The sequence below is a fragment of the Talpa europaea genome (assembly GCF_964194135.1).
Source record: "Talpa europaea genome assembly, chromosome: 3".
NCBI classification, from domain to species: Eukaryota; Metazoa; Chordata; class Mammalia; order Eulipotyphla; family Talpidae; genus Talpa; species Talpa europaea.
In genome coordinates, this window is record NC_140069.1 from 95,247,978 (window position 1) to 95,266,741 (window position 18,764).

Genomic DNA, 18,764 nt, shown 5'->3' on the forward strand with positions numbered 1-18,764 from the left:
CCTCTCCTGCCACGCCTGCTGCTACCCTCAGCAGTGTCTTCGGTCCGTTTGCCTGTTCTGCTCCCCACTCTGTCTCTGGTGAATCCTCTCACCCTCCCATGCCTCTGACTGTATCCGAGTTCTTGTATAAATAATTAAATCTTTAAAAAAAAAAAAAAAAAAGAATGCTGCATTTGGCAAAGCATGCTGGAAACTCCTCTTTGGGATTTGTCTCCCATAACATAGGCACATTTTTATAATTTCCTCATTGGTGGCTCATATTTATACTTTGAAGATATACTCAGTTTGAGGAAATAACCAAATTTCATTTGAAGTCAAATAATTTCAGAGTAACATGGAATAATTTTTAGTTTCTATTTATATGTCTATAAGTATGTATGTAAGTATGTATGTATGTATGTATATGTCTGTAAGTATGTATGTATTTATAAAACATTAATTGAGTGCCCAGGAAGTTTCTTTGCTAGGCACTCAAAACAGTCCACCTTTTACCAACCCAGTATTTCTGATTCTAACCTGATTCGAAGGTCACTCAGTGGTTTCTAGGAAGCAGATTTCCTTGTAAAATGAAATATCTGTTTAAATTACAGGTTTTCTGTTCTGCTACATAAAGTATATTCTCCCACTCTCTAAAACAGTGCATGGTATTGCTTAAAGTGATTATATAAACCACAATTTAGCCTTGGGCTTCATTCTGATTATACAACTAATTATTCAAATAGGTTAACAAGCAACTAAATGCAGAATCATCTAAGTTAATTTATTGAGCTCACAACCTGTACTATTAGCAAGTTTTTCTCTTGGTCTTAATGTAATACAGGTTATCCCAAGTTTAAAAGTTGTTTAAATTCCAGTAGTTTACTTGCAAGCCAATTTTTAAGAATCAGAACATATTTTCCCTATGTTGCTATAAACTTTTTGCCATTATCTTTAAATCTCCAGAGTTTTAAAGGGGATCCCATTCCTTCAGAAGAGTTGGTATTCCATATTAGTAGGGAACAAACCTATACATATACCAATGTGGGTTTATCAGTACTCACAGAAAAGTTTTCATTTTGAAAAGCAATTTTGGCCCAAGTGAATTTTTTAATGAACTTACCTGATGATGGTATAAAAAAGCAATCAATAAAGAACCATTTCATCTTTCCAACACCAAATTTTATCAGGTTAGCACATGGTCCACCATGTCTGCCCCTCAGTGGAAATACAAAATTTCCTTATCTATGATGGCTTCTTGTGTTCATCTCTTCACATCAGTTTCTCCAGCTCTGCTATTTCTTTTATGACCTTAAGAAGAGAGAAATCTCTTGTGACCCTAAATCCAGTTCTACCTAATTCCAATATCTCTTCCTCCCTTACAGCAAAACAAATTTCAAAGAATTGCCTATATTTGTTCTTTAGACCTTCTCATCTCCAGTCTCCTAAATTCATTCCAGTAAAGCCTTATTCCCTACCATACTACTATCAAGGTTACCACTGATCCCCTTCTCGCCCACCCATACAGTCATCCAGTGCTCAGTTCTCCAATATCACTTGACCTCTCAGCAGCCTTTGACACTCTCCTTCCTGAGACACACATTTTCTTCTGTAGGCTTTCTCCTTTATAATTGGTTCTTCCTCCTCCCCTCCTTCATTTCCTTTATTAGCTAGTTTTTCTGTCAGGCCCATGTATTAGAGATTTCTTCATCTACATAGATGATTTTAAATATCATCTGTGTCCTTATAACTCCCTTATGGGTGTTTCCAATTCTGGTCCTGCCCCCCTAACACCACATACTTATCCAACTGTCTATTGGACATTTCCACTTGGGTGTCTAAATATATCTTTTTTTTTTAAGATTTATTTATTTATTTATACAAGATCCGGGGTACAGGCCAGGTGCGCGGGAGGGTGAGAGGATTCACCAGAGATAGAGCGGGGAACAGAACAGGAAGACTGACGAAATACATTGCTGAGGGGAGCAGGGGGTGCGACAGGAGAGGTCTGCTGTGCCATGTGGGACCCTCCCTGGCTGGCCGGGATCGAACCCGCACAGCTTCACAGCGCGGCACTCAACCGCCTGTGACACCAGGGGAGGCCCAATATCTTAATATATCCAAATCAAAACTCAAGATTTTTTTCTCCTTGAAATTTCTCTTCCCCAAGACCTCTTCATCTTAGTAAACAGTACCATTATCTATACAGTTACTCAGCCCAAAAATCTAGAAGTCCTCTGTGGCTTTCCTGCCACAAAATACTCCACACCTTCTACACCCATGTTACCCTCTTCCTTACCTCTTTGATGCTCTTGAATGGACCATTGCAATGACCTGCTCACTGATATCTCTATATCCACTCTTGCTTCTCTATAATCCACTGTAGCTGCCAAGCTGATCTTTTAAAATACATATATCTAAAGGCAATAATTTATTAAAATACTATAATGACCTCTCACTGAAATTTGAATAAAGCCAAATTCCTTACCATAACATGAAAGTCCTACATAATCAGGCCTCTGCCTGCCTTTTCAACCTTATCTACCACTGTGAATCCTATGTTTGCCATTTCTTTCCCTGAAACTCCCCAGTACAATATCTTTGTGCTTACTCTTCCCTGTGCCTGGAATGATCATTCCCCATTTCTTTGCCAGGATGACTTTTTCATCATCCAGCCCTCTGTCCCTAAGTCCCTTCCTCATAGGGACTTTTGTTTATGTCCTAAAGTAGTCTTCTTACCCCTCATCCTCGTCACTCTATTCCATTACTATTATGACTGTATGAAATAATCTTTTTTAAAATTAATGTATTTATTAAGGGCATAGACTATAAGTTCAGTGAAACAAAATTTAACCTATTTTGTTCACTACAGGTTTCCTAGAGCTTCCTAGGTTAAACAAGAGCTTGACTTGGTTAAACAAGAGCTTTCCTAGGTTAAACAAGAGCTTGACTTACAGTAGACACACAATAAATATTTAATGAATGAATGATTGAACCAAAATTAAAGGGGGACATTTGAATTAATGCATAATTAGGCAGTCCAGTCATTCCTGCAAAAGTGAGGGATGCCTCCAGAGTCAACTTCCCATACTCCTGTTTTCCACAGATCCTTCTATTCTTTCCCCTTCTACATCCATACAGCTGGCACCAGGTGCTTTGGCAGAAGAACTGGGTCTTAGTCAAAGCCAACCATTTATATTTAAAAGAAGGATGTTTGTGATTGGGACCCTATCTCTACATTAGATTTGTTTAGGTTAAAAAAAGCAAATAATTTTCTTAAAGAATGACACAAAGTGAAAATCATGCAAGTGAAAAGGAGTAGGCAGGATGTTTATTAAAAGGACTTCCCGTGAGTGTCAACCATCTCATTATATATGATAATCCACTATAACAGCAAACCTTTATTGAGTCCTTACTCAGTATTAAAATTTGTCACATATTACCTGCACAATCCTCTCAACTACCCAGTGAAACAGTATGATTCCAAATTTTTTTGAAGATTTATTTAAGCATACAAGAGCTGGGCTGTAGGCCAGAGGTGAGGTGCTGGGGGGTGTGAGGACTCACTAGAGACAGAGTAGGGAACAGAACAGGCAGATCCACTGAAATACACTGCTAAGGGGAGCTATGGATGAAGCAGGAGAGGTCTGCTGCGCCATGTGGGTAGCTCCTTGGCCGGGGATCCAACTAGTGCTGCAGTGGCTGCTGATAGCTTCATAGTGCTGAGACTTAACCCCTTGCACACTAGGGAGGCCCTGATTCCAATTTTATAGGTGCGTAAAATTAAGACTCAAGAAGGTTACCTAACTTGACCACAGTCACTTAGTCAGCAGTCACAGATTCAAGTTCATAAATTAAGATGCCTGAGTCCTTGCTTAATAGACATTTATTATTTTTATCATTAGAATTATTACTATTGATTCTATATATATATACATTTTCATATAATGTTTTTGTAAATTTTTTAAAAGTTCTTGGTTAGTTTTCTGAACATTTGAATACCCAGAGCTGGACTAGATGAATGAAACAAGTAACTTAGCCCTAAAATATAGGAAAATATATTTCTCCAAAACAAAAATTCCTCCCCTACCGGCATACCACACTTCTAGAATTTCTTTTCATTAAGTTCATTAAAAAGGACCCTTTGCAAAGACATAAGCATTTTAACTGTCAGAACAAATGTAGGACCATTAATATAAGAACAAAGATTAATGAACAGTATCACACTGGTATTTCCCAGTGCCCTGAGGGTGGAACAAAACAGGCACCTCTCTGAGCCAGAGCCATAGTATCACTTTTGAGTTTCATTTAATCTGACTATACACAGGGTAAGGCTACCCATACTCTTTAAGTATGGACAAAGGAGAGAGGCGCTGTGAAATATGAGTACAGGACTGTGCAAAATATGAATAGATGAAATCTGCTTTCAATATCAAAGTCTCCATCACTGCTAGAGATCTAAAGTGACCCCCCAAATACTATGAATGTGTCCCAAGTATCCTTTTAAACACACTAACTTATACCTAGTCTAGACTACTCTGTGCCTTCCAGAATCCAGGGTGACAGACAGCTTTCTATCTAATCAATGAAATGAATGGAAGAGGTTTACAAAGAAAACTTCCATCTGCTAAAAGCCTCCTTAGAAAAGAGGCTAAAAGCCTTCCTAGAAAAGAACTTTGTGACATTCTCTAAGTCAATGATTTCCCAACTAAACCATCAAGGAGCTGGTTAAAACTGTAGATATTGATACCCAGAGCTCACCCAACAAATCTAACTAGGAGATTTGTGGATCTGGTATAGGGCCAGGAACCTGCATTTTCTCAAACAATTGCAGATTATTCTGTGGCACAGATCAGGATCGCACTTTAAGAAATTTGAGCATCGGGAAAGAATCCCAAACTGCTCTCCATAGCTATTTAAAACCGTAGGGTTTTCCAACCTAATCTCGAAGCTCAAAGATCTAGAAAAAGAACAACAAAAAAACCCCAAAACCAGTAGAAGAAAAGAAATAATAAAAACCAAAGCAGAAATAAATGAAATTGAAACTAAAAAAACAATCCAAAAGATCAATGAAACCAAGAGCTGGTTCTTTGAAAAAATCAATAAAATAGACAAACCCCTAGCCAGGCTCACAAAGGAAAAAAGGGAGAAAGCACAAATAAACAGGATCATCAATGAAAGAGGAGAAATCACAACGGACACAGCAGAAATCAAAAGAATAATCAGTAACTACTATGAACAGTTATATGGAAACAAGTTTAACAATCTAGAGGAGATGGACAAATTCCTACAACTCTACAATCACCCAAAGCTAGATAAAGAAGAAATAGAACACCTAAACAGACCAATTACAATTAGCGAAATTGAAATGGTAATCAAAAACCTCCCCAAAAACAAAAGCCCAGGACCTGATGGATTTACAAATGAATTCTACCAAACATTCAGAGACGAATTAGTGCCTATCCTTCACAAACTCTTCCAAAAAATTGAGAAGGAAGGGACAATACCAAACACGTTCTATGAAGCCAACATTACACTAATACCAAAACCGAACAAGGACAACACAAAAAAGGAAAACTACAGGCCAATCTCCCTAATGAACACTGATGCAAAAATCCTCAATAAAATTTTAGCTATCAGAATCCAACAATGTATCCATAAGATAATTCACCACGACCAAGTTGGATTCATTCCAGGGGCACAAGGATGGTTTAACATCCGAAAATCAATCAACGTTATCCAACACATCAACAAAAAGAAATATAAAAACCATATGATAATATCAATAGATGCTGAGAAAGCTTTCGACAAAGTGCAACACCCATTCATGATAAAAGCCCTTGAAATTCTTGGGATACAAGGAACATACCTCAACATCATAAAGGCCATCTATGACAAGCCAACAGCCAGTATCATTCTCAATGGTGAAAAGCTGAAAGCAATTCCATTAAGATCTGGAACAAGACAAGGATGTCCACTCTCACCATTGCTTTTCAATATAATACTGGAAGTCCTAGCCAGGGCAATAAGACAAGAGAAAGACATCCAAGGAATCCAAATAGGAAAAGAAGAAGTCAAACTATCACTATTTGCAGACGATATGATATTATACATAGAGAACCCCAAAAACTCCACAGAAAAGCTAATTCAACTCATCAATCAGTTCAGTAAAGTGGCAGGATACAAAATCAACACGCAAAAGTCAGTAGCCTTCCTATACACAAACAATAAATCTGAAGAAGAAGAAATCAAAAAGACCATCCCTTTTGTTATTGAAACAAAAAAAATCAAATATTTGGGAATAAATCTAACAAAAGAGGTAAAGGACCTATACAAAGAAAACTATAAAACACTGTTAAAAGAAATAGAAGAAGACACAAAGAAATGGAGAGACATCCCCTGCTCATGGATTGGAAGAATAAACATTATTAAAATGGCCATCCTTCCAAAAGCAATATACAGATTCAATGCTATTCCAATCAAAATTTCAATGTCATTCTTCAAAGAAATAGAACAATTATTGATGAAATTCATATGGAATCACAAAAAACCCCGAATAGCCAAAGCTCTCCTGAAAAAAAAAGAAGGGAATGGAGGCATCAGACTCCCAGACTTCAAACTATACTACAAAGCCATAATCATCAAAACCGCATGGTATTGGAACAAGAACAGACATACAGACCAATGGAATCGAATAGAAAATCCAGAAATAAACCCACAGGTTTATGGTCAACTAATCTTTGACAAAGGAGCAAAGACTATGCATTGGAGCAAAGAAAGTTTGTTCAATAAATGGTGCTGGGAAAACTGGGTCGCTACATGCAAAAGAATGAAGCTTGACCACCACCTCACACCATACACAAAAATCAACTCAAAATGGATTAAAGAACTAGACATAAGACCTGAAACCATAAAATATATAGAAGGAAATATAGGCGAAACACTACGTGATTTGCACATCAAAGACATCTTTACAGACACATCACCCAAAGCTGTGATAGTGAAGGCAAAGATAAACAGCTGGGACTATATCAAATTAAAGAGCTTTTGCACAGCAAAAGAGACAATAACAAAAACAAAGAGAAACCCCACCAACTGGGAGAACATTTTTGCACCCAACACTAATGATAAAGGACTGATCACAAAAATCTGCAAAGAGCTGATGAGACTCAACAACAACAAAGAAAATAATCCAGTCAAAAAATGGGCAGAAGAGCTTAAAAGAAACTTCTCTGAAGAGGAAATGCAAATGGCCAACAGGCATATGAAAAAATGTTCAACATCACTTGTCATCAGGGAAATGCAAATCAAAACTACCATGAGATACCATCTTACACCAGTGAGAATGGCACATATTAAAAAAACTAGCAACAACAAATGTTGGCGAGGGTGTGGAGAAAAAGGAACTCTTCTGCACTGTTGGTGGGAGTGCAAACTGGTCCAACCACTGTGGAAAGCTGTGTGGAGATTTCTGGACCTACTAAACATAGAGCTTCCATATGACCCAGCAATTCCACTCCTAGGTATTTACCCAAAGGACACAGAAACATCAATTCCAAAGAACACCTGCACCCCTATGTTTATAGCAGCACTGTTTACAATAGCTAAGCTTTGGAAACAACCCAAATGCCCAAAAATAGATGACTGGATCAAGAAGATGTGGTACATATATACCATGGAATATTACTCAGCATTCAAAAAAGATAAACACATGCAATTTGCTGCAACATGGATGGCGCTGGAAGGGATCATGCTCAGCGAAATAAGCCAAAAAGAAAAAGAAAAATACCGGATGGTCTCACTCATAGCAGGAATCTAGAAAACTTAAATAAGGGACCAGGAAAATGAATAACTATAAGAAAGTGAAAATCAAAATCAACAAAAAACTATGAACCAGAGACACTTTTAGGGGGGCGGGGGCGGGAGGGGAGGGATTGGGGTCAGAATGGGGGGCTGCAATTGTATGGGGAATATAACAATAAAATTTATAAAAAAAAAAAAAATACTTTCATTAAAGCCACATGAGTCTCACACAATAGAAAAAAAAAAAAAAAAAAACCGTAGGGTTTTCTTTTGGCTTCCACCAGAAACTTTCCTAGCATTATATAAAAATTGGAGAAGTCATATTATACTTTACTGTTAAAAATAAACATGTTTTATTCACCCTAATAAAATATGAACATATTTTCATGATTTACAGCTATAGGGAGGGATAAGCTCACTCTTTCAGAAATGACAGTGCACCTTAGAAAGGGAATTTTAACAGCAGAATCTCTTGATATGCTCATAGTATTTGTTAATCAGCAAGGTCACTATAAGTCTTAACTTTTTCTTTAAAAGCAAAGGGCAACATGCATTTCTTATGCAGAAACGTCTATATCCATCACTATTATTGTAAAAGTGTCTCTGAAATGGACACTCTAAAAAGGGCAATAACATTTTCATTCTGCAGCCTTTAAGCCAGTACATAAATATTTAGAAGATCTCTTGTTTAGATTCTCACACACATATGTGGGATAAATACTCCCCCTCTGCCTGTTAACCTGGCAATTCTAAGTTTTTCACTTTACTGTAAATGCACAGATTTTAAGAAATACAACATAAGTTATCTTCCCCTGTCTGATTTTGCATTAGTGCCTTCAGGTTAGTTCCTCACTGACTTGCCTTTTTGCAAAATAGTCAGAAACCCTTAGTGCCAGCAGAGGTTTCTATAACTCTCCATATCTTTCCTTCAGAACTCCTCTATCGCTGCTTCTCCTTCTTTGCTATACACATAACGAGGAAGCTATGTAGACCAAATATGTAAAAGAGGCAGGCATAACAGTCTTTAGTGCAGTAATAGTAAACCCCAGCTTTGAGACTGCCCATGAAACTAAGCCAGGCAGCTCAGTTTACAGGCTAGTGCTCCAAAAATCTAAAGGCAGATTATCACAGGAAATAATAACTGGACTTTTAATATTAAATGTGATTATTGACCAAAATAGCAAGGTAGATGGGTTTCAATGAAGCTTAACAGTTGAGACCTTGAAATATTTAGGGATAGAAGAAGCAAGCTAGACCCCCATTTCCATCTTTGCTCAAATAGGCTAGGGAAGAACTGTGTGTGTCATTATTACATTTGAAAAGCAACATTTCGCCCAAACAAGGAAAACAGGAAAGTCTCCTTTCAGTGTTCACCATCATGGCAGCCACCCAAATTCTTCCTGGCCCCTCCCCAGAGATGATCCAAAAGAGGAGAATCAGATAAGGGCACAGATAGAACAATAACTGAAGGAGACCAATAACCACTAAGGGAGAAAGATCAAGGGAGATTTGATATCTAGGACCCTATGAAGAGTGTAAGATGGGAAACAAATTTAACAAACCTTAGCATTCTGGGAGACACAATTCAGGCCAGCTTTCCAGTGGAAGGAACACAAGGAACACGGTGTAGGGGAAAACACACTGAGCAAGTTCCAGCCCCACAGTTTCATAGCTATGTAATCCTGGCACATTGCTTAATTTCTTTGAGCTGGAGTTTCCTCATTTGTTAAAAAAAATGGCAAGAACTCTTGACCTACTTATCTCCTAGGTGGTATCATGTTTATGATAACATTCTGTAAAACCCAAATTACCAAATAAATATGTGTTGTATATTTCTCCCATCTGTTGAGGAATTTGTTTTGGGTAGAAGGGGATTTTTTGGATTGTTATATGGATGTTAGGGAGAAAAGTATGAGTATGGGAATAATTGTAATGGCCACCTCTGTGAGTAAAGATACTCTATCTTCTGATCAAATAAAAGAAATTTAACTCAGTGGGGACTTCAAAAGTCATGATTTGACCTGCTGTGCCTACCTGTATCTATAGAAGTTTGGAAGCTTATTTTCTAACAGAAAGTCTTTCATTAACTTTCAGTTCTGTGACAGAAATAATAACTTACATTGGTTGAGCACTGTAGTAAGCACTTTAGATAATTTATGAATTTATGAATAATTATGCAGCAACCCTATTGGATGTAGATATTCTTGTTATCTCCTGTTTGCCAATAAGAAAACAGAAGCATGGGCCTCCCCGGTGGCGCAGCGGTTGAGCGCTGGGTTGCGAAGCTGCCCGCAGCCTGTGCAGCGCTGGTTCGATCCCTGGCTGCTTCCCGGCCACCGGAGGAGGGTCCCACATGGCGCGCAGACCTCTCCTGCCGCCCGCTGCTCCCCCCAGCAGTGTACTTTGGTCCTTCTGCCTGCTCTTCTCCCCGCTCTGGCTCTGGTGAATCCTCTCACCCTCCGGCACTTCTGACTGTACCCAGTGCTTGTATAAATAAATAAATCTTAAACACACACACACACACACACACACACAAAAAAAAAAAAAAACCTTAATAAAAAAAAAAAGAAAGAAAACAGAAGCATAGAGAATTTAAGTAAAGCTCAGGGTCGCAGAGCTAGTAAATAAATGGTGGAGTCTGGATGGTTCTAAACCCTCTAGTATACTTCCCATTAGGGTAAGTCACCACATTCTACAAACTGGATATGGAAGTAGAGTTAAGGGGAGACAAATAAATCTGAACCATAACTATGCCGGGTATCCCTATCTGGATCAATTTTGTTAAAATTAGTATTACTTATTTCTATGCTTTTTTGTGTTGTTCCTAACAAAAGGATCTTTTTAAAATTCCAATTTTATTTCAGCAATAATGATGGACAAGAGGATTTCCCCATTGGTAGGACATACTTGAAAGAATTAATATAGCGAGGATACAGTGACAATGGCCCTATGAACCCATAAAGAACCTATAAACCACGGAGGGGGTGGCCCACCACCTGAAGAGCCTTCCCAGACCTCTTCCTGCTCAGTGTTTTCCCTCAGTTGAGCCAATCCAAAGATTTTGCACCATAAATTCACTATAGCAATATAAATCCATATAAGAGTAAACTATAACAGATTAAAAAAATTTCTTCCATGGACAATTTAAGCTTAAGAAAGTTATAGAAAATAAATTTTAAGATTTTTAATTCCTATTTTCCATATTTATGCTTTAAGAGTTAGTTCAACAGAAAAATCATTTCTGAACTGTGGAATATTTCTCATTTATAGATATGTAGGGAATATATAAGCAATTATTAAAGAGTAATACTTTGACAAATAAGTTATTACTGACTTCAAACACTTATTGTAGCTAATTATTCCTTATATCCTACATGGATGAAATTCCCAAGACCAACAGTGGCATGGGAGATTGGCCTGGACATTTCTCTGGAGTAGGTTCTCTCTGCGTTTAGATGCCTCCAGGAGTTTGGACCAGATTTGAGGAGTTATCTCTCATAGATTTACAGCACAGGTTGTTGTGCAAAAAAATACCTTTCCACGTGTAAACAAAAACAAACGAATAAATAAATAAATAAATAAATAACACATGCCTCTTTATAAAAAAAAAAAAAATACCTTTTGAATGGAAGTGAACTGCAGTTTAGTTCACTATCTAATTGGACTAGTCTAGGTTAGGAACATTCTGTACCAGATTAGGCTTGACCTATCTTTACATAGAATACATCAGGGTGGGGGTGGGGGTAGGGAGGCAGGGAAGGAGAAAGAAGGTATAAAGGAGATTAATGGCCCTGACTTAACCCCCAGGTACTTTATCACCACAAAGTTCATACTTCCCCTCCAGGTTCCTTAATATAATCCCCATCAACATCAACTCCCATTCCACTTACCTTCCATCCAATACATGATACAATATAGAGAGCCTCAAGACTCCCTTTTCTACTAAAACTTTTCTCCTTGTTCTATCACTAACCCTTCAGGTCATTTTCCTCCCAAAGACTCAGGTTCTAAAGGGAAAGCCCTACCCCTTTCTTAGTAACGTTTCCATTTTAAAAGGGACTTAACAGACATTAGCCTCTGTACAGTTATGCCTAATACTTAAACTGACTTTTCATGGTGGGGTTATAAGAAAGTAGCTATTTTGACCCATCTCAAATCAGAGGAGAGAAGTTATTTTCTCAGTTCTTGATTTCTCAGAAGTCTCTATCCCAGTAGGACTGGAATCTAGGTCTCGACTCATAATACAATTATCTGCTGACTTTTTGCTCAAACTGAGGCTTAAATCTGATCCAGTCTGATTTTTTCCTCACATGAAAAATAGCAACAACAAAAAAGAAAAACTGTGATGTATTTTTATTTCTTTTTTAAAAGATTTTATTTATTTTTTGTGTGAAGTACTAGGGTTCAGGCCAGAGGTGCAGGGGTGAGAGGATTCACCTGTACCAGGCAGATGACTGAAATACACTGCTAAAGGGAGCAGTGGGTGAGACAGGAGAGGTCAACTGCACCATATGGGTTAGCTCCCTGGCTGGGGGATTTTGAACCCAGACCTTCATAGCGATAGCACTGAGCTACACTGCTGAGGGGAGCAGCGGGCGGCAGGAGAGGTCTGCGCACCATGTGGGACCCTCCTCCGGTGGCCAGGGAGCAGCTGGGGATTGAACTGGCGCTGCAGAGGCTGCGGGCAGCTTTGCAACCCAGCGCTCAACCACTGCGCCACCGGGGAGGCCCCCTCTGATGTGTTTTTAAACTCAGTAACCACTTATGATATTTATAGTTCGGTACTAAATATTTCAAATGGCACTTTGAGCTTTTAACTATTTCTGTAAATATTAGTACTAAAAATCCCTTGACAGCACATAACTAGTGGCCACAATAACTTTAGCATTAGACATCCCTGTAAACTGGTATTTGGTATTTTATACTGTTTGACCTTTGTACAGAAAACAAAATTCAGAACCTGAGGTCCAGATCACTGAAGCCATTATATCAACATCCACCCCTTGGTAGGTCCCACCTTTGGAAAAAGCCACAAGGAGACATGTTTACCTTTCTGTAATCAAACATAGCACACAAGTGGCTGGGTTTTGTGATGTCCTTTTACTGACTAATGTTTAAATATTGTCAGTCTTAGCTGAATCATACCTTTACCTCTGCTACTGAGATGCATTATTTTTCATTTCAGTAAAATATTTCATGTCTAAAATGAAATAGAAAATGAGAAGAAAATTTTTAATCATGGCCATGATATATGTCACATTTCTGTGAATATTCTGTATGCTTCCAAATATTATTTGCATACTTACCATTTTATAATTAACATGTTTTGAAAATGGGATCATCTTCTATCACAGACCTAAAAGATCAAAGCTCATCTTTCCAATCTTGCTAAGAAATATTTTAGTAAGATTTTTTTAAGACCTTAGAGAAGATAATCTCCTACAGCCTTTGCTAGCTTTACATCAAATAGGCAGATAACCAATCGTCAATTATTTGTTCTAACTACATTATATGCAAAAAAGAAGAAGAAATCCAATTTATATCTACTGTGTAAATTCAGGACTGACTACTGACAGAGATTCATTCTTCCAATTGTCAGTTGAATTCTCTGTCAAGACTCCAAGCAATTGAGCAGTGTATCAAAATGCCTAAGAAGTTTTATATTCACTAGTTAGGACCTTTGATCTGGCATAAAAAGCGAGAGATGATTACTACATGGTAGAAAATTACAAAAGAGTTATCATTGTCAGGCCTTCAACATTAGTGGTATTGTTTCTGGCCAAAAGAGTATATTCCTATGCCTGCCTGCTTTTTCCTTTGCTTTTAGACTCCCTTGTTTTAAAATAGGTCTAACTAAGATTCAAATCCCTTGTCTTTTTCATAGAGTTTTTACTGCAATTGCATATGGAGCTATGGCCATGGGAGAAGCACTTGTTTTGGCACCTGATTATTCCAAAGCCAAATCCGGGGCTGCACATCTGTTTGCTTTATTGGAAAAGAAACCAACTATAGAAAGCTATAGTCAAGAAGGGAAAAAAACAGTAAGCATAACTATGATTTTAGATGTCCACTTAATTGTCTATATGCATACTCTAAATAGAGACTTAAATGAAGGCATTATTTGATAATTTTGCAAAAGATAATGCTATAAGAATTATAAGCTTGTATGAAATAATTTTTATGGCTACAAATAAAGAGAAAGGGGGTCTTATCTTAATCACATTTTCATCTCTACCAAAAAATACATTTTTATATTAAAAACATATACTCTTTTTGCCTGATACCATATTCTTGAACAAAGGCTTGATTCTTATATTTAATTTTATGTACACAGATAAAGTTTTAATCTTGAGTGAAGACTCGCATTATAATTTATTATTTTTTTTCCTCTGATAATATATGCAAAATAAAAAATGGCCCGTTATTACAGATACCTTTTTTCATGGGAAATTTGCCTGCAAACTGAAAAGGGGAAAAGTGGAACTATATTTACTAAATTTATACAAACACATATATATCCTGCTACAGACACTAAAAGACAATGAATGTTAAAAGGGAAATAATAGGGACATTCAGTAATGGGGACAACAATTGGTACTCTTAACCACATGTTAACTCTTTTTTTTTATTTTTTTTAAATAATAAATTTTATTTTTATATTCCCCCATACAATTGCAAATGCCCCATTCTGACCCCAATCCTTCCCCTCCCGCCCCCCACCCCCCAAAAAGTGTCTCTGGTTCATAGTTTTTTGTTGATTTTGATTTTCACTTTCTTATATTCATTTTCCTGGTCCCTTATTTAAGTTTTCTAGATTCCTGCTATGAGTGAGACCATCGGTATTTTTCTTTTTCTTTTTGGCTTATTTCGCTGAGCATGATCCCTTCCAGCGCCATCCATGTTGCTGCAAATTGCATGTGTTTATCTTTTTTGAATGCTGAGTAATATTCCATGGTATATATGTACCACATCTTCTTGATCCAGTCATCTATTTTTAGGCATTTGGGTTGTTTCCAAAGCTTAGCTATTGTAAACAGTGCTGCTATAAACATAGGGGTGCAGGTGTTCTTTGGAATTGATGTTTCTGTGTCCTTTGGGTAAATACCTAGGAGTGGAATTGCTGGATCATATGGAAGCTCTATGTTTAGTAGGTCCAGAAATCTCCACACAGCTCTCCATAGTGGTTGGACCAGTTTGCACTCCCACCAACAGTGCAGAAGAGTTCCTTTTTCTCCACACCCTCGCCAACATTTGTTGTTGCTAGTTTTTTTAATCACATGTTAACTCTTACATTTCATTTCTTTGAGCACAAAACCTTCATCATCAGATATTTTGTGATTTTCCTACCCTCCACCTACCAATGTTTCTTATCAATATGCTGGCCTAAGAATGTGCTGGACATGATGATTAAATCAGAATACTTAAAATGCAATTAATTGAGGGCAAACACAAAATTCAAAAGAACCTAAAATCCTATAAACCAAATATATAAAGGAAAGTTATAGCTTATCATTTAGTGATAGTTCTGGAAAGTCTTTTTTAGCATTTTTGGTATACAGAAGTATTGGTTTGCAAATTATCAACTACTAAAGAGATTGAAGCATAGAGAGAAAAATAAATTTTTAGGTAAGTATCACTACCAAATAGTGATCAATAAAAGATGATAGGATGCAGTCTTTGCAGCACCGGCTCGTTCCTCGGCCACCGGCTAGGGTCCCACAATAAATAAATAAATAAATAAATAAATAAATAAATAAATAAATAAATACTGATAATAATTCTGAATTCAAGATATAATGCATATTATCTGTAAAACATGGCCCAACTTACAAATATACATTTATACAGTTAGCTTTTACAGACTCTTCTATTCTTAAGTGACAAAGGTGTACAAAGCACAAACTAAATCTTTTTTTTTTTAATATGTATTTACTCATAGCAGCGGTCAGACCTCTAACCTGCATATCAAACTATGTCTGGGTAGTGAAGCTGAAGGAAATGAATGATTTTTAGGAACTTGGTGAAGTCCAGTATTAATAACAGCAACATATAAAAATCTAAACAAAAGTGACAGAAACCAATGTGCAGTCAAAAACTTTAGAGTGAGGTATACAATGTTTAAAATTAAAATGGCTGTGGCATTTTATGGTCAGCTAGTGTACTATAATGTATTACAACTTTCCTAAGCATCCTTCTAAATGCTGTCAACTTTCTTTCACAGAACACATGTGAAGGGAATATAGAGTTTCGAGAGATCTCTTTCTTCTATCCATGTCGCCCAAATGTTTTCATACTTCGTGACTTATCCCTCTGTATTGAGAAAGGGAAAACAGTAGCATTTGTTGGCAGCAGTGGCTGTGGGAAAAGCACTTCTATCCAACTTCTGCAAAGATTTTATGACCCTGTACAAGGTCAAGTGGTAAGAGTGAATTTAAATACAACTTATCAGGCCTCCCCAGTGGCGCAGCGGTTCAGGGCTGGACTGCAAAGCTGCCCGCAGCCTCTGCAGTGCCGGTTCGATCCCCGGCTGCTGGCAAGGGTCCCACATGGCGTGCAGACCTCTCCTGCTGCACCCGCTGCTCCCCTCAGCAGTGTACTTTGTCAGTCATCTGCCTATTCTGTTCCCCGCTCTGACTCTTGTGAATTCTCTCACCCTCCTATGCTGCTGACTGTACCCAGTGCTTGTATAAATAAATAAATAAATAGATAGATAGATAGATAGATAGATAGATAGATAGATAAATAAATCTTTTAAAAAATAAATTAAATTAAATAAATACAACTTATCTGGCGGTTAGTGATGCTATTCTTAAACATTCTCTTGGGCTTAAGCATCCTCACTGGTTTGAATAGTTAAGAGTCCAGGAGTTTAGTACTTTGGTTTTTTTTTTTAATCTCTATTTCTTAACTAAGAAAACAGGCAAACCAATAACAAAAATGATGAATAGGACTCTAGGCTAAGTTCAAAGACCCAAAGATTCTCCAGCCATTATAGTACCAAAAATTTTGATCTTATAAGCCATGGACCTCTTTCAGAATACAAGTGTTGGAGGACAGATCTATGTCCACATCTTGGCTCGCTCCTTATTCTATTCTGGTTTAAGACCATAATAATTTCCTTTTCCTCCCTTGCTCAGCCTTCCTGGTGTTCCCTTTGGTCACCTCATTCCCTCCAGCTGTAAAAGCCATATGCATGATTAAGACTTTTTTGACTCAGCTACATTAAACTCTGACTTCTAATCTCAAAAAAAAAAAAAAAACCAACAACAACAAAAACCCTCATCCTCCTTTGAACTTCAAGTACTATTTTTTTCTTACTGTACCATATATTCCATGTATTCAGGTTTTCAATTATCCTTTCTCCCCAGCCACCACATCTTTCTCTTTCTCTCCCTCTCTCTCTTTCTCTCCCTCTCTCTGTCTCTGTCTCTGTCTCTGTCTCTGTCTCTGTCTCTGTCTCTCTCTCTCACACACACACCCCTTCCAACCCTTTCTTCCTCCTTATAAAAAAACTATTAGTCCCTAAAAATTAAAGACTGTCATTAGTATTCATCCCCCTACAATTTATAGCCTTTCCCCACCATAGATTATCACTATTTGCAAAAGGAATAACCCAAAATGGCTCCCTTGAACTAGGTAACACTAATCCATTTGTCTATAACATAACACACTCCCTCCTTTAAACTCTCCAATGGTTTCCCAAGGCAGTTTGAATAAGTCAGAGTCCATACCGTCAAAGTACTTCATAATTTAGCCTCTGCCTCCCTTTCCAAGTTCCTTTCCTGTCACTCCTCTCCTAGTTGTGCACAATGTCAGCCTTACTGGCTTCTTTAATTCTTTTAACATACTTACAGGCCTTTGTTTTTGCTATTCCCAGCTTAGAATATCCTTACTCTAACTTCTTCGCTGGCTCCTTGTCATCATTCATGTCACATACTAGGTGCCACTTGCTGAGGCAGGATTTCTTAGATTACTTTAGAGAAAACAATGCACCCCACCCCTTTCCCACCCCCTCAACCACTCTCTGTACCATTACCCCGTTTTCATAGCACTCTCTTTTTCTGAGTTTATTACTTGTTAGTGTGTTTATTTCCTCGCCCTCTCTGCTAGGATAAAATCTGCAGTAAGGAACAAGTTTTGTCTTATTTACCACTATTTCCCTAGTACCTGAAGGGTCCCCATCATGTTGTAGGTATGCTCATCAAATGTCAGCTGGCTGTTGTTATATGGCCATGTGAATAAGTATGGTTATGTGCAAGATGACATGTTTCTACATCTGAGCTTTTGTATAAATCTACACCAACTCTAACACTGGGCTATAAAAAAGAGGAGTCCTGTTTTACAGTACAGGTTGGTTGTTTTCCACCTGACTGCAGTACAGAATATTCTAGACTCTGGGGAGGTTTCTAGAATATGTGGCCATTCGTAGAAATGTCAGGTTAAGTTTGAGTTCATATTTTAGTCAGTTTCATGCTGTCTACTTCTATACAATGTAATTTATGAGCCTTCCTTGGGTAACATTATACTACAAAATAGCTTAAATTCCTTACCTTCTTGTTATGATTTGTATATGTTTAAATACAGTGAACCATAACATGACACAGTTGTTAGATCTTCACATATCATTCTCCATTTGGCAGCTGTTCGATGGTGTGGATGCAAAAGAATTGAACATACAGTGGCTCCGTTCCCAAATAGCAATCGTTTCTCAAGAGCCTGTACTTTTCAACTGTAGCATTGCTGAGAACATTGCCTATGGTGATAACAGACGTGTTGTGCCATTAGATGAGATCAAAGAAGTAGCAAACGCAGCAAATATCCATTCTTTCATTGAGAGTCTCCCTGAGGTAAGAAAAAATATTGACTACAAAGTTGACAAGTAGTTTACTGGGCCTAAGAGTTTCTTTTATGTGCCCCTTGGATTATACAATTATTTATTGCCTATAACTAATATAAAGTTAGATTTAAAAAGCAACATTTGAGTT

The 18,764-nt window shown here is 37.5% G+C and overlaps 1 protein-coding gene across 1 annotated transcript in view; it reads left to right on the top strand.

The window, feature by feature from the left end:
- ABCB5 (ATP binding cassette subfamily B member 5) overlaps positions 1 to 18,764 on the top strand; it is a gene marked incomplete at both ends in the record, with an annotated part of 94,972 nt that overhangs the window by 67,833 nt on the left and 8,375 nt on the right. The window contains 3 exons of the mRNA XM_084230118.1: positions 13,664 to 13,820; positions 16,001 to 16,198; positions 18,420 to 18,626. Of these exons, the coding sequence (XP_084086244.1) occupies positions 13,664 to 13,820; positions 16,001 to 16,198; positions 18,420 to 18,626 (562 nt within the window). The remainder of the gene's footprint in view (positions 1 to 13,663; positions 13,821 to 16,000; positions 16,199 to 18,419; positions 18,627 to 18,764) is intronic.